At 39.4% G+C, this 26618-nt stretch overlaps 1 protein-coding gene across 3 annotated transcripts in view; it reads left to right on the top strand.

Moving 5' to 3' along the window:
• The window catches only part of CRYBG3 (crystallin beta-gamma domain containing 3), an 89926-nt gene that overhangs the window by 35906 nt on the left and 27402 nt on the right, over positions 1-26618 (top strand). For 2 of the 3 annotated variants that reach the window (XM_061454314.1, XM_061454313.1), the window contains exons 4-12: positions 3919-8827; positions 9850-9897; positions 10087-10202; positions 11244-11391; positions 17848-17987; positions 19306-19420; positions 20395-20430; positions 21499-21632; positions 23752-23875. In XM_061454314.1, coding sequence (XP_061310298.1) covers positions 3919-8827; positions 9850-9897; positions 10087-10202; positions 11244-11391; positions 17848-17987; positions 19306-19420; positions 20395-20430; positions 21499-21632; positions 23752-23875 — 5770 coding nt within the window. The remainder of the gene's footprint in view (positions 1-3918; positions 8828-9849; positions 9898-10086; positions 10203-11243; positions 11392-17847; positions 17988-19305; positions 19421-20394; positions 20431-21498; positions 21633-23751; positions 23876-26618) is intronic. The other variant, XM_061454315.1, reaches the window with a different exon arrangement.

The following is a 26618-nucleotide window of genomic DNA, read 5'->3' as shown; positions in this document are numbered from 1 at the left end:
TCAGAATGGCTTTAAGACAGTTGTTTCCAGACAAAGGACCTTAAATAATTCAAGAAAGTTGTTAGTTAAATTTGCACTAGGAAAAAAGCTAAGTGGAAAAAATTAAAATAAACAATAGCATGATTTTGTAATAGTCAGGGAGGGATAGACTGGAACCACAAGAGCTGGACCAGTTTAGATCAGTGGCTTTCAGTCTGTAGCCTGCAGATCTGTCTTCTCTGGGAGATGCTTCTGAGGGATCAGCAAGGGGAGATTAGAGGAGATGGTCACACATGTGCTTGATAAAGCAGAGCACTGTTGGGCTGGGGAGAAAACCCCTGGGAAAGTGAGGTATGAGGGGAAAATGGCTGTTGCATGTCTTGGGCACTGCTAAGCCTGAGTTAGAGAGCTTGGAGCTAAGCAGTGATGCTGGTCCAAAGGACTTTCTGGTGTGGATGCCATGCTGTGCAAATGGCCTGGGGATCTGAGATGCTGTACCCATGTAGTGCTGTACCATGCTGTATGATATTCCTTCACCTTTTTGAAAATAGGTCTAGAGATGTCTGCTTTCCACGTTATTGTATGGTACAAAATGATACCAAGATTGGAGGGGTCACCGTCTTGATGACATACACTTGAAAAAGATGCTTACAGTGTAGTCTTTATGGATACACTGAGATGAGGCATTCAAGGTAGTAGGTTTCCTCCTGCTTCAGGGCTTCAAAACCAGCAAGGTTGTTTTATAATGATTGTGTTGTGTATATTATTAACTAATGCCACTTTTTGGACAAGTTATTAAAGATGTCTCCCATATGACGTGTCAGAAGATGTTCACCTCTTCTTGAGTTAGCCCCTCTTGAACTTTCTATTTCTCTTTAAAAATAGAAGAAAGCTCTACAAGCACCAACTTTTGACAAATTTAATGTAACTCATGTTGACATCCTCTCTTGTTGCTGTCAAACAATCTTTTGTAAAACTGAATTAAGGCTTTATAGGGAATTGAATAGCTTCTTGTGAAGAATGGAAAGAAGGAATCTCCCAGTATTTGAAATATGTGACAGAATACACAGTGGGTTCTGTGTATAATCAGGCTTTCATCTGTATCCTCATATGAGTTGAAAAAAAAACTTTGGAAAGGGTTTTTAAGGTAGGTTCTGAACTGACATGTTCATTTGATGATCAGAAATGAATTACTTTAAATGTCTATCAGTTTCTAGTGACACTTTCAAAAGATCTTGTGACACGGGCTCCTTCTAAATGTATTTCATAAGGCTTTCAGCTGAATTGCTGCTGCTGCATAGGAATGTGGGTTTTCAGTTTTTAAATGTCTTGTTGTGTTCAAATTGAACGTCCATCTGTGTGCTCTAAAAGTAAATGCATTAGGACTAAAAGATCTGGTGGCAAGAAGCAAGTTTGGTATCAAAGGTCAGTTGCCATGTCTGTGGAAGAAAAGGTTGGTTCCTTTTCAAACCAGCAACTGTTGAGTAGCTCTTGGTAGAAGCAAGTCTGCAAGAAAGCAGAGCTGTGTGTTAGGAGATGCTGGCAGAGGCCAGCTACAGAATGAGGTTCTGCAGCTGAAGTGGTCCTGTAACCAGTGCTAATCAGGATTGGGTTTCTGCACAGAGCTCCGTAGGGCAGGTTGCTTTCAGTTGTGCTCAGACTTGAAAGTGATCAATTTGAGCATAAAATTCCCTCAGATGACAGCAAAAAGAATTGGGACAAATGATGAAGGGAGCCACACAGGGGCAAAAAGAAAATTCTGAGGATGTTTGTTTTACATGACCATGTGTAATAAATGGTGTCATGGTTTGTTGGGGTCTCATCAACGTAGATACAGTACCCCATCTTTCTGGCTTTTTCTTGCCATCCCTGTATAGACAGTCTTCTGTAAAGTTAATCTATTCAATCCATTTCTGAATGCTTTGGATTTGAGAATTGCTGAGTTCATGGTAGAAATTCGAAGGCAAAGTTGGGTATGGGAGACAAACTGAAGACTTTCTTATCACATGTTTATAGATGAATTCTGAATTCTTACCTCTGCGTCTCAGACAAAATATCAACCATGAAATGAAAAATATGCAGTAAAAGTTAACTGTCTTCAAGTCGTTTACTCAAAATAGTGCCTTGGTTTTGGTGGAAATGGCTTGGGAGACATGCTGGTGATGCATGACTTTCTGTTTCCTCTATATTAGCAAGGTATATTAAATTATACTCTATATTGAGATTCTGCTAAAACCTTCATAAGAGATTACAATGAGTTTAACCTCAAGACAAACTTAATTTTTGTGTTATCACAATGTCTAAGTTCCAATATTTGTGTATTATGGCATCCTGAATATACCTAGCAATGCTAAATATGCGTATAAATGACTTTATATCTCTGTTTGAGTGCTTATGGATATGAATAATTTCCCTTTTAGTTCACTTGTGCTCTTTGCATGCGCGAATACTGCACAAACAGGGAATTTACTTGTGATTTTAAATCATACTAAGCTCCCTCTTCAAAATAACATTGAATTAAGAATCTGGACCTCTAAAACCTTACCCAAAAAGAGATTCTCTTTCAGATTGGAAAATCCACTCCATTTTTATATTCTTCTGTATGTGTTGAGAGAATACATGCTCCGAATCCATACAGATAATATTTGAAGTTACAGCTACTCAATGGTAATTTAATTTGCTGTTCTGTTTTCCTTAGTGAATCTGTGTTCTATTTATCACTTAAATTATTTATCCTCAACTCAAGAGCTGTACTAACTTCTCAGTAAATGTGAACCAAGCAAAGAGCTTTTAAAAATGCCATTAAGATATCTTTTACCCATTGCAATGCTTTTGTATTAGAAAACAAAATCTTGGCTAACTCTTCTCTTTAAGGAGGCCCTTCTGAAAGGAGAATGGCAATTTTGGAGACAGGTGAATGGCCGCTTCCAGCCACCAGGTTAGCAGACATAGGGCACAGTGAATTAGAGTTTGAAAGGATTTATTCTTAGCTTAGGTGGAAGCTGCAGCAGAATGGGGTCAAAGCACAGTATAGCAGCCTGCTTTCTCCTAAGGTGAGGAATGGAAAAGCTGATAGTCACATTTATATTTCACTGCCTGATTTTTGTAAGAATTCTTTAACTGACAAAAAAGGGGGAAAGGAAAAGCATTAGAAAGAAAGGTATTTGTGATGTCTTTCAGTTTTACAAGAGAAGAAAAACTGCTGCTCCAGAAAATTGGAAGTGACAGGCTCTGAATTGATCCCTAGTATTATACAGAAAGAGCAGTGAGGGATCAGGATCACAGTTTTTTCCATGGTGATTCTTTTAATTTTTTAGTTTTTGTATTTACCTTTTTTGCTGTTAGTCTAGGTCTAACAATTCCTTGTCACATGGCTTACTTTGGTATTTCTTCCAGCACTTAAGCAGTCCTCATTTTGACCCGATCTCCATTCACTCTCTTTCCTTACTATCTTGTGGTTTAGAAAGCTTCACCTGTTACATTCTTTTATCCATGTTTCCCTTCTCCTCCTCCTTTTCTTAACAATATATTGAGAGCTTGGGGAAAAATCTTAAGTTTTGATTAAGTATTTTAATAAACAGTAATACAGGGGTGGGTTTTCCCCAGTTTTAAAGAATAGGCCTGCTTTAGTGTAGGGTATAACATCTTCACAAAAGTGTGCTTATTTCTCACTGCATCGCTTGCCTTCTACTAGACAAGTCAGCATTTGGAAGCTGTTGACTTTTTCAGTAAATGGTAGCGTATATGTATCATTTGTCACACAAATCCATATTTAAGAAGAGCAGGAAAAGGAGAAAAACAGTGTGGTGTGCAGTCCAGAGTTTGTGCTAACCTGTGGAGGAAAAGAGTATTGTACGTCATCTACAGGTTGTGTTAACCTTTATTATCCCACTGGCTATTTAGTCTTTCTTGTGCTGATAATGATGATCCTTGTTACAGGCAGATGCAGCGGAAGCCAGAAGCACCTGCAGTCACTTATGCAACGTATCGAGGTTCTGCAAGGATTAGGCAGCTACTGAAGAATCAATCAGAAACAGCTGAAAAAGGAGAAGAAAGTATTGAGAACACAGGTGCTTCAGTGGTCAGAGAAAATGGGGAAATCCATACAACTGTGTCTCTGAAATCAGAACACTTAATAAAAGAAAATGGAAAAGATGAGGGTGAAGGTCACGAAGTTGATGTCATAGTAAATTCTTCTGCAATTAACATGGGAAGGAAAAAATCTGGTAAAGCTCAACATTGCATGGGTAGCAATAAACATGAAACAACTGCAAAAGCCACAACTTCTCATGAGATAGACTTCAAACCTACGCCAGCTTTAACTGCAGCAAATGTTAGAAGGACATATTCACTAGATTCATTACTATCATCTAGTAGTAGAAACGGTGAGATCTTAACCAGTTCCACTTCCCAGATTACCAATTCCCTTAAAACGAGTTCTGCAAATGATTTGTTCAGCAAAGAGGATGGGCTGCTGCGAGAAGCAGGAGCTGTGTTTCAGACAGACAAAAATGCCCCTTCTAACTTTGATGAAGAAAACGATTGTAGTAAAACAGCTAATAAGGAGGCCACAAATGAAGTGCAGGATGATTGTTTGCATTCACCCAAATCGGACAGTGAGACAGTTAATGAAGAACTACAGGTGAGTAAGGGAGAATTTTGCTGTAATCATCAAATGGATCTTCACTCGGAGCTAACCTTGGATGTCCACAGGCTTCATTCCAGTACCACTGCATTTCAGCAGCGAGTGGATCAGCATATAGGCAGTGCAAATAAAAATAGTGATCCAAGAAGAAGTGATACACAGAAAATGGTGGCAGCTGTAGAAGGAGAGCAAAGTCCACACAACTTTACTGCTACAGTTCCTTTTAGTGAACAAGTACCTACTTTGTGTAGCATGAAGTCCAAAGGAGAAAAACGTGTAACTTCAGGTAACCTAACTACTTCAGTGTCACCTGTTAAAAACAATGAAGATACCATTGTGGACAGGGGGACTTGTAATGAAGAGCTGTTAGGGAAATCGGTACATATACAAAACGATCACCAGTTAACCTGTGTGCAGAATTCTGAGGCTGCTGCCACTCAGCAGACCTTTTTGCCTGGTCTAGAAGCTGAGGGTGAGGAAACAATGAAGGTTTTACCTGAAGTTGTAGCGGAAAACCTTGCCAATGTATCATCATGCATAAATGGGTTTGAAAGCATGAAGTCTAACTTCGATGATCTGACAGCACCTCTCTCTGTAACTTACGAGTCTTCCTTTGAAACTGAAGGCTGTCACTCAGCTCCTCTACGTCCGAGTTGCAAGTTCAACAATAAAACTGTAGGGAAAAGAGAAGTTGGTTTGAAAGATGAGAGAGAGACACTTTCTTGTTCTGATCTTGAACATGAGAAGAGCAAATCCTTTGAGCCTACAGAGATGAGCATCTCTGAAAACTCTGTTGCTGTCCACAACCACGGTCCTGTTTCCCTTGAGAGCATTCAAGATACTCCTGCCAAACCGTTAGTTACACTTGCAGAAGGTACCACAGCAAAACCTGCACCTTGCTCTTTAATCCCTGTTGACAGGATACATGATCGTGCTGCTGCCACTTCTAAAATTGGTAAGCCTGAGGTTGCTCCTGTTCCTCCTGAGTGTAAAGATTGCATCTTTGAACTTCCCTCTCGTATTTCTCAGATGCAAGAAAAAAATCAGGAGGATTCTCATTCTGCCTTGAGAAATGGAGAAAGACCTTTGACAAATCATTCTGCTTTTGTCTGTGAAGGCGACATTGGTGTAGACATTGTTTCTGAATCTCCACCCATTTCTGAAGATAGGTGTATTAATTTTTCAGACAGTAGTAAGTTTAGGCTGTCACCCACAGTACTTGATTCTTCATCTGACAACCAAGGAAAAATGCCTTCTCCTGCCACTCATTCTGCAAATGGCCAGACTGCTAGATGGTCTGCTGCTTCTGAAAAGGACAGCCGTATTTTTCCAGCTGCTAAGCCTAGGAGAATAATTCCAGAGGACAGAATGACCAAGGTGGCACTTAGCTCAGGAGACCCAAGAGCTTTTTGCCCAGCTGGTTCCAGGGAACCTGAGCTTAGTCTAGCTACACTTGATAGCTCCGCTGTAGGAGTAGATGTGGGGCACGTTTGCGTCCCCAGCCCCACTTCACCTACTCTGGGATCCAGAGAAGCCTCCAACCTTTCTGTTTCTGCCATGGAAAGGTTGGGCGTTGCTCAGGGGAACAGTAATTCTTCCAGTCACAGAACCAGTGATGGTGTAGAGGAGGCCTTCTGCATGCAAAAGGCAGACAGAAGTGTCTTGGCAGAGGCAATGCCTTTGAGGTCTTTGGAAACAGCATCCGAGTCAGCCTGTACTGAGAGTGTGTGCAAAAGTGCAGTAGGTCAGGTGATACTTGGTTACTGTCCTTCTCCTATCTCAGAAGCCCCTTGTGTGATGGATAATGAAATAGCTGCTGCACCTACAGAGTTGAGTGAGCTGTGTTCTGACGAGGTAGGGGGAGATACTGATGTGAAGGGACAAGAACATGCTAAATTCCAAGACACTGCAGTTTTGTTTAAAAAAGCTGAGGAAGTAGCGGACTCAGTTTTACACTTGGCTATAGAAGAAATAATAGCAAAACAAGCCATTGGTATTTGCCAGATTTGTGGGAGCAAAGATAGTTTAATAAATACGGATATTCTACATGATCAGAAAGATGAAACTGTGCAGCTGAAAGCAGAAGAAATCCAGTCAACTATGCAGGTATTAAAGCATTTTAATGAGAGCGGTAGAGGAGGCTCATCTTCAGTTACAAGAAATGAAACAAATCATCAAGATGAAAAGATGCTATCTTGTACCCCTGATAAAATTGACCTGCACAGCGCACTAACACTAAAAGCAAAAGAAACAGTTGATGAAGTCATTAACTCAGCCATACAGAAATTGGCATCCAGTCAGCAGCAAGGCAGTGAAAGTAAAAGGCCTTCTGAAAAGGTCGAGCCTAAACCTAAGGCTGAAACACCAACAGTTTTAAACCTGGATATCCATTTACCTGAAAAAGCACAGAAACTAACAGAAAAGAAGGGAACATGGAGTGTAACTGTAAACTGTGAAAAGGCAGATTGCTCAGATCCTCCTTTGCTTCCAAATAATATGGCAAACGGCATAGACTGGCCCCAAAGAGGTGAAAAGATACCAAATAATGTATTTACATGTCAAGCAAATGGTTTTCTACCCACTGGAAGTTCAGCAAGGCCAGAATCAGATCTTACGGCACCAGTAAAAGAGAGAGACAGTAGAAGGGAGTGTGAATATCTGGCTGCAGCAGAGATGTGTAGCAAAACTGGAGCATCAGCAACTAACAGAAAATCTGATGGATCTTTACATTTAATACATAAAGATGCTACTGTGACTGAAGAGATGCTTTTGTCATTGCAGTTAAAGGATTCTTCCAGTAATACAAATATGCCGGAGTGTTCATTGCAGCCAGTTATAAATGATAATTTGTCATCTTTTATGCCTGATGAAGAATGTATCAGCCTGCAGAGTGAATCTAAAGACGGAAGCAATGCCTGGGGGTCTCTGGAAAGAAGTGCAGAGGACAGTCTTTATGAGCACTGCAGTAGAGAGGCTGCAGAAGTACCTGCACAAGTAAAATCAACCTTAGAAGATTTAAAGGCAGTGGAGAGTAAAGAGGAACTAGCAGAAGTGGCAAGTGAAATAGCGGACATTAATGCTGGATTAAATACGCAGTTCATTGTACCTGAATTGTCTGTAATTGGAGAGGATGATGAAGAGGAAAACTGCTTCAGCACGGCTGTTGCCCGAAATAATGGGAATCTGAAGCAGATACAAATGAAAGATGAAGACATGAAGAGAAATGATCAGCTTCAAGAAAATGGTCTGAATTCTGACGATGGCATTAAAGAATCCACAGATCTTTTGGCCTTTTCTCCACTAATTGAGCAGTGGGAAAACAATTCTTTCACTATCATTTATGAAGGCGCTCTTCAAACTGAGAACAAATCTGTCTCAACTGATGACATGCAAACTTGTTTGCTTTCTTCTTCTGATTTGCCTTCAGATAGTATAGGTCATTTAATGTGTGAAAGAGCAAAGAATAAGCATGAGCCAACCTGCCTTTATGGGAAGGATAACAAGCTGAATGAAGCAACAGATAGCCGTAGCTCAGAGTCATTTCTGAGTGTGGAGGCCAGGCGCTATAGAGTATATCCTTTCTCTTTGTCTCCAATATATGAAGACGACAGCTCTCAAGAAGATCTGCTTTCCACAGACGTGTCACCAGAAGGCCACCCTAGTGGGATATCTAAAGATAACACTGACCACACTTCTGTGCTTTCTCTTCTCCAGTCAGTTTCTGAGCGCTTACAGTTTACTTCTCAGTTCAGTAATGAGGAGGAGGAGGAAGCAGTGGAGGATGAGGAGGAGGATGAATCATCATATGAAGAAAATACACTTAATGTTGAGAGAGAAGACAACTGTTTTTCCAGTCAGTGGAGGAGAAATTTAAAACCAACCCTTCATTCAAATGACCAAAATGGATCTTTGTTTTCTGAACAATCGCTTTTTCTCTCAAAAGAGCTTGACTCTGAAGAGCAGCCAGAACTGTTTCCAGATGCAGCTTCTCCCAGTCAAACACCTTGTAAGCCAGTTTCACAGAAAGCTGATGCTGCTCTGGAGCATCCTCCTCCAAGTGTGTACTACCAGTACTTGAAATCTGCCAGCAGTTGCTCCTCTGAGAGGGGAACCAGGTTTGGAAGCCTTCTCCAGGATATGTTTCTGCCAAAGATTCATTGGTCTCAAGACAACACCATGCCAAAATTGGGAGAATTGTCAGCGGTAAGATGTCATGTCACCTACTATTAATAATCAGAGCGATTGGCCGCGATTCCAAATTGCTCTCTCCCTGTTCTGCTTACTCCCTTTTTAAGGTTAATTCTCTTATCATAAACAAAAGTAATTAAGCTGTTTAAGATCAGAGGTTGTTTGGGGTTTTGTTTTGGTTTTTTTTTAAGTCTCTTGATAAAATAATTTTTTAAAACATATTATACTTGATTTAGCAGATAGATGAATTTGACTTAATTTTAGAACAGAAGATGTGAACAAAATATACAACAAGAAAATACGTGTAAGAGCAAGTCTGTATAATAGGAAAACACGGACTTGTCCATGTTAAGGACATTTCAACCTGAAGAAAATGGAATTTTGAATGGAATTTTGAATGAAAAGGGTTATTTTGTTCCACTTCTGAGATTAGTGGAGCTGTATTGTCCAAAAAAACAAATAAATATCTGCCTACTGGGCTATATGATTGTTTTATCGTGATCTTCTACAAATTGTAGCTCAGGTAGCAAGTAAGAAATGTAGCTGCTTCCGAAGATGAGCATTTTTATTTAGTTATTTAGTTATAGCTTATTTAAAACAATGGCAAATGAGGGTATGGGAACAGTTCTTTCAGTATTTAGAAACTGAAAATGCCACATAGACAAATAGCGTAACTGAAGAAAGTCTTTCCATGATGTTGAGAATATTTCAGCCTGTGTTAGAGGTCTCTTTTGGTTTTGCCACTGTTAAGATACGCAGTTTATTGTTTGCTGAGAAATGGTAATGTGTTTCCAGAAGTTATAACTTTTACAATAGTTCTTCCTTTCTGGCACTTACACTTTCTGCTTATTGTTTGATTCTTTTACATCAACTCTGAATGACAGTGAAACAAGTCTCTTGTTTCTGCTCTGATGTTTCTGCAACTGTTTCTACAGTTGCATATGTTTATAGAAATAGTGAACTCAGAATAATCTGTCTATGCTTTGTGCTACTGTTGTAGATGTTAATAATTGTTTTCCATGTCCTTTTAATTTCAGAGCCTCATTGATAGGGCTAGTCTGAAATATAATCCAAGACCAGGAAAGGTAAGTAAGCAGAATGTGTGTCACATAGATCAATATGATACATGGAGTAATTTGTCACATGTTTTCTGGGTTTTAATGGTGCATGTACTTGGGCAAAAAGTTGAATAGGTTTTATTCCATGCAGAAAATAACTGTCTACTCTGCACGTTGCAATGGGCCCTCATTTGTATGCATTGTATGTTGTTTCAGATTATTATTTATGATATTTATGGCGACAAAAGTAAACAAGAAGTTCATTCTGATGTGCTAGATACCACGTCCTGGATCTTTCCCATTGGAGCATTACTTAGGATAATTAGAGGATGGTAAGAAATCCAGGTCATATTTAAATAGAGTTTCTGAAAGACTGTATATGTTTCTCATGTATCTTCATTTATTTATGACACATGTCTGATCTGCAAGAGTGTCTTTTTCTTTCTTTATAATTAGACTGATACCAGTGAAAAAAAAGCATGAAACAAGGCTTCAAATGCTGCAGTACAAAAAAAAAGTAAATTGTTTCTCCTGGGAACTAGCTTCAAACAGAAAGTTGCTAATAGAACCACAAGTAAGTTTAGACTTCCTGCCTGAAGTGCTAAGACAGTATAGCCATAATCATCGCTAGAAGCATGTGTATGCCAAAGAAAATGTTTCTTTTAGAGTTCAGTTCTATTATACAGTAGCTGTTGCAAAAGAACCATAAAATGAACAATCTCAGCTGCTGTTTGTAATGTAGCGTTTAGAGGAATGTGGATGTGAAAGGATATACAAGTACCTTTAAGGTAGATTTTGCAAGTGTGTCTTTGTTTGCTTTGGGAAGCTGGGTCTGAGACCATGTCAGTTGCATTGGAATTTAATTGGTGAGGCTTACAGTGAATGTTTTGATAATAAGCCATAGTAACAATGCATGTCACATTTATACAGTTTTGAAGCAGCCTTGTTTGGCTTTGCATACATTTACTTCATGTCCTAAGAAATACTGAATGCCATTATTGTATGTAAATGTTTTATGCCTTGCATAGTATCTGCCTGAACAAGACATGTTTTGATGTGTCAATTAATATATTTGTTCTGGTAAAATAAGGCTTTCTATTTACATTGTGGTTTAGCTTTTTTTCTTATACAGTTAATGTTTTAAGTTGGGTTAGGCTACATCCTGGAGGAGAACTGTGTGTTTTACTTTGAAAGCACGGAAGTACAAGCCCCATATTTATCTAAATTGAATGTGACTACTGAGGTACAGGATAAGAAAGGTGTGATAGTTGGCTTGATAAGAAGAGCTCATTAATGAACAGCACAACACATGTGCTGTATAAGAACAGTCTTACCTAACTGCAACAACTCCGTTCATGATATCATTATTACAGTTGGATTTTTTATGAGAAACCAAAGTTCCAGGGTCGGAAGTATGTACTAGAAGAAGGAGAGGCTGTGCTGGATCACCTTTGGGATCTCCCAGGCGTCAAACATCATCGAGGAAACCTCACAGTTGGTTCAGTCAAACATGTAACAAAGGTATAGACTTCGTTAATAACATACTTGCATATGTGAATAATTTCTGTTGGCCATGCTGGTATGCTACTAGCAATGGACAATGTGTATATGCTGTGTTTCTGATCTTAATGAAATTTGTTATGAATCACCTCTTTCACTTTCAAGAGAAATTCTAGGGATTTTGCTATGCTAAATTTCCCTTTCTTTCTGAAGATAATGAGCAGATGGATTATCTTTATTTGCCACCACCTTTACCTGACACAGTAAGGTTAAAACCCTCTTAGATATTTACCTGTCCAGTTAAATTAATTTAAATGAAATCAATTCATTTTTGTTTTGTTTCTCAGAGAAGTGTTTGGCTCCTGTTCCAGAAGTTAGTAGTTGAGTTTCCAATCCCATTTGTACAGTGTAGCCTCCCAGAATAACTTCCTCCCTCTACAACTTTGTGCCATTGGTAGGGTTTATGTGTGGACAAGTGGTACACCTACAGCATCTGGCTCTGAGTACAGCCAGAAGTTTAAAAAGCACTTTGTTGAAAAGATAGGAATCAAATGCCTGAAACTAACTATAATGCATCCATTGTTATTCAGTGAATGAGGAATATATTTACCAGATCTTGTGATTTAAGAAGACTTAGTGCGCTTGTTTAGCATAACATTCCAGTTATTCACAGGGTAATGGTCCTTTACTGCAAGTGAATTGTATCACAATGTGAAGAGTTTTTCAGAAAAAGTAGGGTTTCTCTGTTCTCTGCTGGTATAGAGGTCATTTTAAAATGGAGATAGCCTTTTTGTCATCAGTAGGGGGCATAATGTCAAACAGAAATGCTTTTTCATTCTCTTACAGCCATAAATAAATTCAAAAGAGGGTGACTGAAGTCATCAGTAATGAACTTAACATTTATTTGAGCTAAACAAATTAAAAGCATTTGACCAGTATGGAATCTGAATATTGATCAATAATGTGGAAGGCAGCTAAATAATTAAAGAAATGCCATAATAACATGTGGAACTATGGTCTGAAGCCAAGGGAAACTGGGTGTGTCTTGGGTATCAAAGAAAACCCTTGCGTAGAGAAGGCACTGGTGAGCTTTGTCATGCTTGCTAAAAGCCTTTGTAATACAGCTTGAGTAGGTTTGAGCATTGTTTTTCTTCCAGTATGGGGTTCATTTGTATGGAACACAGATGGAAAGCTTTGTTACAGTACACTAGTTCAGTAATCAACACTGTTTCTCACGTAACTTAAACCTCAGTCGGGTATGGTTGGCTGGGAAGACTTTACTGTTAGTCCATAGGGCTGTGTGGAGCTAATGTGGGTGTGGAAGTCACTAAGCTGGGTTTTGGCCTGTAAACCTTGATTTGTGAAAACATCCCTCTTTTTTTAGCTTGTACTTTAGTAGCTGCTGTGGAACTGCTTTTAGAAGGCAGTTTGCCAAGTGCAACCTTATCTATTTTTTGTGAGAAACATAGGCATTGTTTTTAACTGACAAGTAGCTGTGAATTTTTCAGGCAGCTGATGTGCTTGCAATCTGCAGGATCCCATGTTTTACCATCAATCCCTTTTTCATAGGGTGAGTAGCTCAGTGGCTTTTTTTCCCCTGCCTACTTGGATCATACTGGCTGTGTGTCCATGCTGTCTTCTAATTCTTCAAGTGGCTTTTTATGGTGCTTGTTTAACAGCTGCTCAGATGCCTTGAATTAGCAGATTTGCAAATTGGCTAAGTATTTGAGGAGAAAATGGTGTGCCAGGAAGAGAATCTCAGATGTTTACTAAAGAAACTGTAGGAAGTACATTTAATACTATTTTTACTTTTTACTGGTGGATGCTAGTGAGCTGAGAAACAGTCTGCCAGTAGCTTTATGCTCTGATTTGGCTTCAAGCCTCCACAGACAGCTTTGCGGTTAGCTTGTGGCTTGACATACTGTGGATATGCATTAGATGTATGCATGTGTGTTTAATTTGAAGGAATTGGGAGAAGTAGGGGGGGAGATCCCAAAGGAACAGACTGTGCAACTAGTAAAGCGAAGACCTATTTGAAGTAGAGTCTGAACCTCTACTAAGGCAAGTCAGCATGAGCCTAGGCTAGTGAAATCTGCCTGCACACACGGATTCAGTGCAGCTCCTGCAGCACAGTCTGTTTACCCAAGTCAGTTCTCTGGTCTATTGCAAATGCATGTATTGGTCTTATGGAAATGGATGACTTTCTCTACCTGATTCTAGAAGACCAAAAAAGAGTGCTTAATGTTACTTTCCCAAGGGCTGAGAAGAGTTGCTGATGTTTCCATTCTGGGGTAATCTTGTAAACCACTATTTTGGAAGGTGACAAGAGATCTGAAACAGCAGTTTATAATCGCTGTCTGCAAGATAGTTAGGCAGGGAATAACTGGATTCCTGTTGGACTCTCCTTAAGCAAAGTTCTTTTGTAATGGCAGTGTTCACAGTGTTACGTAAAGGGCGTGTTTCATTTGTGTGGTTTGCTAGGTGGAAGGTTATTAATTCAAGCAGGGACTACTTTGTTAGACGCAATAGGAAGACACCCAGATTGTATCATTTGCTAGCTGGTATTTATAAGATAGTAATAATTGATTTCCTTAATATTATTTTATCTTACTACCAGCCCTGTGGTGTTTTGTATTTTGGTTTGGTGGTGATGGGTGGTAGCAAGAGTGGTACAGAGCAGGAGCACTGGAAGAAAGAATTATGGGTGAGTAAAAAAGGCTGGAGGACCAACAGAGTAAGATTGAAAATAAAGAAATGCTGCAGAAGCTGACATGTCATAGGGGCAAGCTGTGTATCAAAAGTAAGGTGAATGTCTAGACTGTATTAAAAAGCAGTTGTGTGGATACCAGAAGTAATTAGGCTTGTTTTTTAATAGACTCTTCTGTCATCATTGTTTTCATATTTAGCTTAAGCAACCATACTGCAGTCATTCTTTGTCCTGGTGTTGACATAAAAGGCTGCCTCGTAAATAGGCTATTTTGATCATTTCTGTCAGCACAGCTTTCAGGTCCAAGGAGAAGACCTAACTGATGAAATTATCTAGCCCTGCTAGTCTGTTAAGGCTGTGACCCTAGATCCAGAAGAAGGATAAACAGCCAAGACCACCTTGAGAGGGTTGAAGGCTTTAGGTCTGTTGCTTCTTATGGAGCTCTTGCTCACAATAGAAGAATGTTATGCCACCAAAGAGTAATATTTCACACTCGGGTCTTGAGGGTCATCTTAACCCTCTTCCAAGGAAGCCTTAACTTTTCTGCTGGTCTCCGTGTTACTGTTTTGCAAGTTTCTGTTCTCTATGAGCTAGCACGAGTATTCCCCATGCTTTTGTAAGCACCTCTGCTCCCAAAAGACCATCAGGGAAGCACAGGCACTGCTGATGACTCTGTGGGAGGTAGGAGGAGAGTACCACAGAGTGAAGGAAGACAGAGTGTGGTGCCTGGAGGCTGCGACCTACCTGAGCATCTGCTGGTTTTGTATTAGCATTGGAAATGAACCCAGATAGCTAATCTGTTTGCTGTGCTTTTTATTCTGTTTTTTGCCTGACGTGTCAGTGGGATAATGAATATGATATGAGTTTTGACTGCAGGTGATGGGGGTGGCAGGGCCAGAGCGGTTATAGGGAGAAAGCTTTCCAGTTTGGGATCTGACCTGAAACACTGTGGTAATAGTTTTGCATCGGAGTATCTTATGTCAAAATCTTGACGCCTTGCAAATGAAAGGGCTTCAGACTGAAGGATCTAGTTCTCAGCCTGAACGCTATTGTATTTGTGTGGTTGTCATTTGGTTTCCGAAGATGGTGGCTTTATTAGGAGAGTTAAAGAAGCCTCTGGAAGTAATGATGCCTATTAAATATGTTCAGACAAATATGAACATGCAAATATTTACCAAGCTAAAGCTCGCATGCTTAAATTATATAAATTAATGACATAGTACTTAAGTGTACATCTGCAGATGCATAGTGTTCACCTCATGCAGAAGTCCTAAATTTTACCTTTTTCTGCAGTCTGTGAATTAACATATGTAAATTGAACTCAGTATTTAAGTCCAAATGTATATTTGTGACTTTATATTTTCTAAGCACTTTTTTTTAATGTACTTCTTGCTGAAACATGTTATTACCTTTAAAAATATACATTTGACTGGCTTTTGATGACAGCCTCAGCTTACTGTGTGGCACGTCATGAAAAGACATTGTGGTCTTAATCGAGTGCACATAAAAATACCAGAAAAACGAGTATTTTTTTTTCATGACTGTCAAAATCTGGCTTGAGAGAGATGATGATAAACAGGAGAGATCTTAATATGAGTGCTTGTGCTTTAGCTACCCTTTGGAAAACTGCTACATGCCTCATCTCTTAAGGTGGAGCCTGCCTTGTGAGCTTCCAAGTCAGGAGGGCAGACTTGAGAACACAGACTGGCTTTTCTGCAGACTTTAAATGAGGGGGGGAAAACCCAACCCACAAACCAACCAAAACAAAAGAAATAAATCCAACCTCCTACTGAATTAAAATTAAACATACTCTGTCTCATATTCTGTCTGAGCCCACAGGCAGAGACTTTATTTTGGTACTTGTCTAGGCTTGTAGATACTTTGCTTCAGAATTTATCTGAAACCATTAAGAGTCTAGAGTCATAACTTGTGGAATTCTCATAGGTGCAACTTCTAGTTTTCTCTATCAAGCTTTATTTTGGATTCATGGGTTTCAGCCATATTGCATATCAGGTATTAGGAAAAAACCACAAACTTCATGTCTTTGTAGCTTATTAAATCACAGTTAAATATGTGAAAACTACGAAGAGGTTTTCTCTTTTAAACTGGTCTAGCATTATACTTAGAATTGAGGAATGTTGTTCCTTAGCACTTTGCATAAAATAGCATTGTACTAGAAAGTCTTTTTTCCTTGTTTTTCTGGGTTTGCTCATCTGAATCTGGTATTGCAGTTTTTGTTCTAAAAACAAATGATGTGCATTGTTTGCGAGGTACAATACAGAGGAAACACAGTTGTGCATAGGGGAGGGTTGCCAAAACAGTATAGCGTTACTTCAGGTCTCATGGAAAGTGAAGTAATATCCTGAAGTTCATCTATTATAATTGCCATATTTATTGCTGGCAGTTAAATAATTACTGACAGAACTTTGCTAACCAGGAAGAGGTGTATTTCTAGGTGGTATGTTACTCCCTCATTCAAAAGCTCCATCCAATACCTGTGTGAAAAAGGAGAGCGTGAAGGTGGTGTCATGAGATGAGGTGCTCTAACTGTAAGAGCTTCTGTGCCCTGTTGTTGGGTTTCTCTGCAAGCTCTTGTGTTCTGCCCTTCAAGGTCTGGAAGAAGCCACAGGCCATGTAGGATCTCAGTCGTGGACCGTGCCTGCGTCCTCAACATGTTCAGTAACCACGTGTTTCTCTGAGTGCACCCTCAGGGACAGCTTCTTATCCCTCTTCTCTAATGCACATGTGAGGGGCATCTTCCTCAAGACACATTTAGCAGGTCTCTCTGTGTTGTCCAAGCCCTTTGGCTTAATGCAAATGGGCCTGTGTGTCGGAAGAGTAAGGGGAATGGTGCTTTGAAGTTATCACTGAGATCTGAAGGGCTCCAGCTACAGCAGAGCAAACTATAAGCACATGAGCTGCGTTTCACTGTAACAGGAGGACTTTTCTGTAACACACTGCTGAAGCAGGACCGTGTAGAAGGTCCTCATTGATTCATGATGTGTTTGAATGAAGTATTGGTAATGCATTTTATATAAATTTTATTAAATCAGTTCAGTTCAATAAAATCCCTGCAAATTCTAGAGAAAATCATGCATTCAACAAGTTGTTTTCCAGCACGGTATCTGCCAGTAGAAAACCCTTGCTAAGATAACAGGTTACTCCATAGTAACAGGGAAATTGCTGAAGTGTCTACTTAACAAAACAAACATTTTCTGTTACTGATCTTTTTCTTTCTTTGTGTAAAATCCTGTAGATTTATTTAGCATGACAAAAAATTGAACTCATATGGCTTGAAACCATAATTGGATGCATACAAAACTTAATTAGCACCGAGGGAGGGAGGTGAGAATGTAGTAGACATTTCTAGGAAGTTTTAGTTATGCATACATGTGGTATGTGTATTATGGAAGCACTGTCTTTAAAAAAATTGGTATATTATGTGCATGGTTCATCTGTCATTGAATATTGTCAAATCCTTTACTTGGAGAGTATTTAAACTGAGCTTTTTGACAGTAGCCCAGCAGGCATAAATGCACAGTTCTTTGAAAGTTAATGGGAGCTGCAAATTTGCTTCCCTTAGCTTTTCTAAAAGTTCAAGTCTTCACTTAAAAGAAAACTAAAACCTGTACATCATGTGAAGCCTGGAGTTAAATTAGAAGGGTGAGAAAATGGGAAAAAAGAAGGAAACATTACTGGTTATTCTCCCCTTGCAATGGGGCAGGCTCTGCAAGTGTGGGTAAGACTTACCCTTTGATTTCTTTCCACAGGACTGTGGCGTTCCAGAGGTCGAGTTCTGCCTAGCAGCTGGTAGTACAGAGGGACTTCCTATCTGCATACAGGGTGCAGTTGCCAATTTAGAAGAACTGGATGTTGAGAAAAACCCTTATATAAAAGTCAAATCGGGAGTGTGAGTACTGGACATTCTTAGTAGCATTTTGGCAGCAGGTAGAAGAGCAACATCATGGGATGAAAGTCGGTGATACAGACAATATTTGGGGGATCTTGCTACAAATCAGCTGACATATGCTATATATTCTCGGTTCTGTGCTTCAGCATTGTGCTGTGTGGGCTCCTAGGAGTGGAACCAAATTTTTGAAAGCATTTTTACTCTAGTTGCTGGCAGTTTTCTGTAATTCCATCTTTGAGTGGCTTTATAAATAGAAGAAGCAGCTCAGCTATAATTAGCTTTTAGTTCATTGGTGAATAGATACTGTTTCCCTAGTCACTTACCCTGTTATAGCTATAACACTATGGCTGAATACCAGAAAATTAATACTACATCATCCAAGCATTTTTCAAGCTACAGCCATATCCTGACTTTCTGGAGAGAGGTGATGCAGTATGATGCAGGCCCCTTGGTAACCCAGCATTTCCTGTATTGAGCAGCATGGTCTGTTTCCTGGGTAAATGGCCAACACTTCACAGTTCCTGAAGTTTGGGAGTTCTGTGCCTCTTCTCATAAATGGTTTCAGAATGACATTATCTGGTACGAGAGTGTTGAGTTTGCTTTTCACATGAGACAAGCCTTCCTTTCTACGGTCTCGCAATGCTTGTGAAGCTTGAGGTGGTGAAGTAACTAAAAACATTCTTAGTTTCAGTAGAACTTAGTATAACTTTGAACTGCTTGTGGCTGTGTGTTAAGTTTTAAGAAAATAATTTTCTATATGGGTCAATGCCTTTTCCTCCCTTCCTTATTTGGTCGACTTAACCATGTGCCCAACTTTTACATTCAGCTTGCTTTTTGATTTAAAACAGTCTCAGCATTTTAAATCTTAATGTCAAAATTGCAATAGCCTGCTTTCCAAAGCAGTGTTGTAAATCCTCATATGTTAATAACTGAAAAAACTAAGTGGGATTGATGTTAGAAACCTTTTAATTCCTAAGGTGACAATCCTAGGTAAAATTTGATGCGTCTCATCCTTAGTACTGACATTGGTTTTGTATACTCACACTGTACCGAACTGGCTTCTTAAAGTAGGTGACCAAATTGGTAATTTTCTTGTCTTTCATTTATGTTTAGCTTGGAGTGAGAAAAAGTATTTGAGATCTTCTTAGCATTGATGTTGTCAATGTATTTAAATATAGCTTTGCTTTGGTGTGCTGGCAGTATCTAGAACACATTATCTAGCTCTTATGAGTACAAAAAGGAAACTTATTTTAATAAGATCTTTGTATTTGTAATTTATCTAATGAGATTAATAAGTCCTTTGTCCTTCTTGTTGTAGATGGCTTGCTTACTCAGACTTTAATTACAAGGGAGAGATGAAGGTCTTGGAAGAATGTGATTCACCATCTGAAATTCCTTCAGCAGATGTAAAATCTCTGCGTCCCTTAAAAATGGTGAGGCGTGCACGATTCCTAAGAAGTTGTGTGCCTTCCTTTTCCTATAGTTGCTCCACTGAAGGTTTTGACTGAAATACAACTTGGGTTCTAATATCCTTTCAGGGTTAATCCTTACACACGTAACACTTGTCTCATGCCAAGGTGCATTTGCAGTGTTGTTTTGGCATGGCAGTCACTAAGGCTTGCTGGGCTTCTGTTTCTGCCCGAGTAAAACCATGTAGTCAGAGAGAATGACTGATTAACTAGGTTGTATTCCTGGGAAACTGCTCTTGATGAGTGGAAATCAAATAATACAGAACTCAGAGGGATAATAAAATATGGGAGAGGTGTGGAAGGGTATAACAATTCTATCATATGCATAGCAAGCCTACAGAAAGAGAGTTTAAAAGCTACAAAGGAGTAAGACTGAACAGCTCTCTCTTTAGTCAGTCATAGGAGGTAGGTGTCTTGTTCCCTCCCAGAACATCATTCACTAACATTTCCAGAGGAAATCCATTTGTTACATTTGCTCTTTGACCACAGAAGTGAATATGTCTGCCTGTATTTTCTCTCTCTTCTGGTGTTTATAGTTTCTTAGTATTCTACCATCTGTTCTTAAGAAATTGAAATATATACAAGAAAGCTTTAAATTTTAATTTAAAAATTTGGTCAATCTGAATTAGTTTAAAACAGTAAATACTTGCTTTAGATTGCTAAGACAGCAAAGGAATATTTTTAAATTGCTTGCACCGCTGCAGGCTTGTCAATGCACTGATTTGTTTTCAGGGCAGGTTTGTAGTGTCCCTGGCCTTTATGAATTACCAGTGCATTTGAGCTAGTGTTTCATTTAGCCAACGCTGAAAGCAGTGAGTATAATTACAAAGACTTTGTGCTGTGAAAGTACTATAAGTGCTATAAAATACATGTCAAAGCATAATTTCAAGTTTTATATAAATGCATTTATTTCCCCCTTTCCCCCATCTCTTTTTTAGGGTGGACTAAAGGTACAAATGCCAATGAATGTCAAGGTAAGCTGGAAATACAAAACCTTTATTTAAGCTGTTTTCTTTTTGTTGGGTATATGATGTTTGATTTTAAGTACTCAGTGTTTGCTGCTGAATTAAAAATCACAGATGCTGTGTCAAGCCTGCTTTCTTACTGGTGTTTTATGAGTTGCAAAAGTAGCAGTAGTCTGGTTTTCACAAAATAGAATGTGAATTTGCTGAAGAATTGTAAAACTTACACAAAATATGGTGAATTTTCCTGACTTGATACATCAGTCACTAATGGATGGGGATCAGGAGAGATCTTCCCATTGAACATACCAGATTTTAAAAAAAGGAGGGGGAAGGACAGGAAGGTGCAGGAATAGGACCCTTCCTTCCTATACCCAGTCCCAATACAAGAGTTATGAGAGGGACCATGATCCTTTTGTGATTTGAGCAGCAGAAAGCTAATCCAGAGTTACTGCTCCTTTTCCCTTCTTTTTCTTGGTGTCCACAAGAATACTAGTGCTTTAGGTAACTTTTAATGATACAAATACATGCAAGACAGAGGCATTTTTCTAATAAATACTGCAATAAATATTAATACTGTTAATACCTGCTATGTGTGCTCAGCAGGTGAGCAACCTTACGAAGGTGTTAACTACAGTCACCAAAATTATTTCAGCAAAGTACAGAGAAAGACCTCTTGTCTGCTTTTGAAGGGTTGAGCTCTGCGTGTCTAGCTGTGACTGTGTAGGATTCACTGAAGGCTAATAAACGCTGTCCAGGCAGAGGATTACAGGGTAAATTACAGCCGTATAGCTGCAGAGTACATTTATGTATGTAGAATTGTGTGGATAAGTATCCTTCTGTGGAAATGTCTGCAAATAGCCTGACAGGCCTATCTAAATCCAAATAGTGTCTTTCAGCTTCTAGGGCACTCAAGAATGAAAAGGGCTGAGGAATGCAACCCTGAATTTTCTTCATAGGGATGGCTTGTTGGAAGTGGGGGAAAAAGATGTCTTCCACACCCTGTATCAGTGCACGCACCTAAACTTCAAATTACTGTTCAGGGCATACTCAAGGCATTGTCGATATCATGTTTTCTAGATAATAATATATGAGAAAACCCACTTTGGAGGATGGTCCAAAGAGTTTTCAGAAAACATCAGTTCTGTCCCAGCTCTGTTTGGCAATGAAGAGGAATTTAAGGAAATCGGATCAATACGTGTAATTGGCGGAGTGTAAGTATACTTCACTTTTATATTGACTTACTTTCAAGTGGGAAATCGTAATTAAATGCCAAGAAATGCAAAGTGATGGTTAAAATCACAGTAAAATATTTCTAAAAGAATGTATTTTTCTTTTGTTGTTATCAACCTTGGATAAAAACCCTTCTCCACAGCCTCAGTATTACAGTATCATAAAGATTAGGTTTAGGGTTCAGAGAGCCACAAAGCCTACAGGTCCAGAGATATTGGGGCTGTAAAATGCATGCTAAAATGAGTACGGCACTGCACCAACATTGCTCCTTGCACACCTTTCTCACATGGGACACCCATGGTGCTGGAGAAGTGAGCCTCAGTTCCATGGTGCCGTTCACTTTAGGGGTCAGGGAGACAGCCAAAAGGTCCAGAGACATTGGGGCTGCAAATTTGATGCATAGGGTAGTATGACGCTGTACCAGTATTGGTTTTTGGACACCTTTCTCATTGGCCACCTGCAGTGCTGGGGACCTCAGCCTGAGCACCAGGATGCCATTCAGATGGGGTTAGTTCAGATAGCCACAAAGTCTGCAGATATAGATATGGTTTATCTAGCTAAGGGAATATAGGAAGATAAAACTAAATGTGTGAGGTGTGAAGTCAGTGTTTACTGCTTGGATGCTGATAAATTAGGCCACTTTGTTCCTTAATGACAGTATTCCCACAGACCTTTAATTTATATTGCTTTATACTTCTGATAGTCTGTACTTAATCTGCCAAAAGGACCTTGGGTAGGTGTGGTCACTCTTCAATTTGACATTTTAATGCCTCTGAAGTCTATAAACTGTTTTATTGTCTTAATGGTTTTCTTTTGCCACCTGTTGTGTGTTATCTGGAATTAAGAATCTACCCTTATTTTCCTGTGTTGAGGCCTGAGATTGATTCTGTGTTGCCCTGCAGCACACACACGCACAAAAACGGCTGCGCAACACCATCTGGTCACAAGGTAGACTCGGAGCCAGCTACTGCCAACTATTCTAGCAAGCTACCAACCCCACACATTGTTCTTTCAGCTTTTCCCAAGACTCAGAAGGGTAGGACTCCTTGAAGTGTGCAGGATGCTTGCTGCTGCCAAGCAGCTTAGCATCAGAATAGTTTTCAGAATCTTTTTACTTAGTGGATTTCAGTATAAGGGTTGGATAACATACATCCTTTCAGGCTGTTGTCAGAATCTTACAAGCACTAAATTCAAACTAAATTTAACTGTGGATGTTCAGATAATCTATTCATAAATACATGATGTATTTGCTATCTGGGAAGCCTCAGATTATTAAAACTCATCCTTCTGTCTGTTGTGGCAGCTTTTATTTTCAATACTGCGGTAACTTAAACAGCTGAATTAATGTAAACCAAATGGTACTAAAAGTAAAGCAATCCCTGCCTGCCAAATTCCAGTGCCAGCAGAATCTGTACGGCAGTTCTAATACTTACAAGGGAACTTTAATGAAAGAAATGCTTACAAGAAAGAAAAGAGGGAGAACCACTTTTTCAAAATAGTTTTCAAAGGTGATGTGGAAGTATCTTCTTTTCATTGAGCCTTGTCCGCTTGATCAAAATACTTTATAAACTTTTGTTCCCTCAGTGCTAAAACATATTCCATACACAATATATTGTGTATGTTCAGTTCATATATATATATATGTTTAGATTAGAATGAGAAACAATATTAGCACATGACATTTTTTTCTGTTGAAACCATTAATTTTGTTGCCAGCTCCAGCAAGGGTAGAATCTCACCATTTATTAATACACTGAAGGGATCTGTTTGGTTTTTATCATAAATATTTGGTGGCTTACAGTGTTTTGGCCAGCCTCTGTGCAGCAAATACTGGGCTGACCAAGAGAAGGAGGTACATGGGGAAGCATTGTACAAATAAACTGTTGTAGGAGAAAGAATCACATGGTGGGATTTTGATCCACGATGAACACTTAATGGGTGCTGTTGTGATTTCAGACAAGCATTGCTTTGTTTGCTGAGTCTGTGATACCCGTTTCAGTGTTCTTAGGATGTTCTCTTCCCCTTTGTTACAGAAAACCATGTGTGCAGTTGTTTTTCTTTTAGTTATTTCTCTTTCTTTTGTTGTGTGGCTTGCCGTAGATGGGTTGCCTATGATAAGGAGCGTTACAAAGGCCATCAGTACTTGCTGGAGGAGGGAAATTACGAAGACAGACACTCGTGGGGGGGAACTGACAGTATCCTGTCTTTCCGGTTCCTTCAAGCTGTAAGTACTTCCATGAATTTCACGCAAATTCTGCACCATTCTACACATAAAGAGGATGGTTATTCTTTGTATATGGTATGGCTGTCTTGGGTTTAAGTTGTTCTGTCTTTTGCCCAAGTTCATTCTCATTCTTTTCCTGCTTCATGAAATCTGGACTGCGCTGTGTACATTGCAAAGCAGAAGCAGGTTCTAAAAAGCCTTTATAAAATTCATACAAAGGTATCATGCAGAATTCCTTGTCTACCTGCCAGATTTGCCAGGTGTATCTCACTTCTGCCCTTCAAGATATTTGTATCTCTAGAACAGAATTTAATTAAAAGTTGAATGTGCAGAAGTGTACAGTATAGCTCCTTATTAAAATAAAAATAGCTTTTCAACACAGCAGCTGTTGCAAGCCTTAGAACAGCATTACTCTGTCTCTGTGATTTTTGTGCCAGGAAATTTTGGCAGCAAAAATAATCATGGTGACAAAATCCCTGCTACTCAAATGTGCTTAGTGGGGACAAAGATGAAATAATAAAAACTGTATCGGAGTCCAGTGTAGGAAACAAAGTTAGATTTTTACAGTGATGGTGAAACATTGATTAGAACTTCTTTATAATTTCCTTTTTTGGGGGTTTTCTTGTTTGTTTGGGGATTTGGGGGGTGGGGGGGGTTCATTCTAATTGAACTTCTGAGAGCTTTAAATACAGCTGATATTTATATTCACTCTGAGATTATTCAGTCTTTTACACTCAAATTACTCATCTCTTCATCTGAGCAGATGTGATATTCCCGAGCCAGGAATTTCGTGAAGTTTGAAGACAAGCGTTTAGAGCAAACTTACTGTCTCAACAATCATTATGAAAAAAGGGCTGGAGGGGGGATTTACTGTGAATGCAGAAAGGCCATGCTTAAATTCACAATTTACCATTTTGATTTTTGTGAAAGGCACCTAGTGAAAGCTGTATTCATAATCAAAATCTATCATGTAACTTAAAATGAAGATAGAATAAACTGAGTGGAGGAAAAATGTCCTTCCCTAAATAATTTATTTTTGAGTTCCTGGGAGAAATTGGCACAAGTTTTCTCTAACTCCTCATTTTAAATGTGCAGAATCCTGTTAAGTTCTTGAGTAATCTTACTTTTTCTTTCTTTTCAAGCTATACATAGGATACTTGGACAACTTAAATTGATCTTTTTAGGTCTTTCTCTTGGCGGAGGACATAATTAGAAGCTTAGAATTGTGCACCAGCCTAGTAGGGTGACCTATGCATGCATTTGACTTGTGCCTAGAACAGTCAAGAATCTCAAGTCATTAACATTCTAAAACCATGTATCATTCACACGTGTATACCATCATGTGTCATTTAAATCGGCATATAAATATACATCGATATGTTAATATCAATATTATTGATAATAACAGTCTAAGTAATAGTTCTCCTTGAACTGTACCATAACTAAAGATAATGAGCTATTTGCCAGTAAAATTACTAATGGCGCTGGCATTTTGCTGTTTGGCTTGACCAACAGATTGACTGCCTCGCTGACATGCAGTACATAGGTCAGTGTTCAGGCTTGCCATATGCTCCCTTAATGACTTTGTACATGATACTTAAGGTCAGGATATTAAAAATACTTTAGTAACAAACTCTTGTTTTCAAGAGGATCTGGCCAGAAATCCAAAGCTAGCGCTGTGTGCTTTAAGGCCCCTCAGTGCACAGCAAATCATAGAGTCACAAAATGGTCAGGGTTGGAAAGGGCCTTAAGATCATCCAGTTCCAACACCCCTGCCATGGGATTGGATGGCAACCATAGACCATGTCACCCAAGGCTCACTCCAGCCTGGCCTGGAACACTGCTAGGGATGTAGTGTACAGTACCTCAAATTCTGTCAGGAGAAATGCAGTAAAGATTGTGATGGTCTCAGACTCCACAGAGGTGTTCCCAGGTATCAGATCTTTATTGTTCTTCCCTAGAACTTCTGTTTTAATCAGATGAACTCAAGACTTTCTATAGAAGAGTAAGGATTTGGGGGAATGTGGCCAAGTTGCATTATTCATGGTCAGTTCAGGTAAGGAATGGGGCTGGGTTTTTATAGGTACTCGCTGGTGTGCTGTCATATGGGGGCATATCTAGCTAGGCTTTTTTCTTTCTTTCTCAGGCATGACACCACATGACCTTGACTGTGTTGGCTTTAAGGCCAGCCCAGACCTGAAAGCAATTTAGCCTGGCTTACATGGCATGAAGCTGAAAGTAATGAGCCTGTGTACCTGAGTCAGCTCTAGGCAGAGTCGGATCAAATGTCTCTCTGCTGTGCTCCCAAAGCAGGGAGTGTGGTACAGAAGTATGTAAATGGCTCTGCAGAGAGCCAGGCTGGCTACGACGTGCCTCATTAACCTGTGTCAGTACCAGCTCTGTTAATGTGGCTTAGTACTATGCAAAGCTATTCAGATGTTTCTGCGCCACCATGTTCAACATGACAGGTTCCACCAGAGCCTTGTTAGTGCTAGGAAAATCCAACCCATGTTTCTGTGCACATACCAGTGACTGCAGTTGAGCATGAATATAATTTCTTGACGAATCAGAAAGGTTAGACATCACACACAACAGAGGGGATTGTTGCAAGGCTTCCCTTCCCATCCACTGGTGAAGGTGTAGACACATGGAGGCATACTGCAGGAGCTTTCAGTTTTTGTCTGTGTTCAATATTTCTGCTGTGAGCAGTCATAGAATCATCTAGGTTGGAAAAGACCTTTAA

This window comes from Pezoporus flaviventris, unplaced genomic scaffold (genome assembly GCF_033815535.1).
Source record: "Pezoporus flaviventris isolate CSIRO_AGI_PZ_B2104156 unplaced genomic scaffold, CSIRO_AGI_Pfla_v1 ptg000015l, whole genome shotgun sequence".
Classification (NCBI taxonomy): Eukaryota; Metazoa; Chordata; class Aves; order Psittaciformes; family Psittacidae; genus Pezoporus; species Pezoporus flaviventris.
Note: the sequence above shows the minus strand (reverse complement) of the source record. Positions and strands in the feature narration are given on the sequence as shown.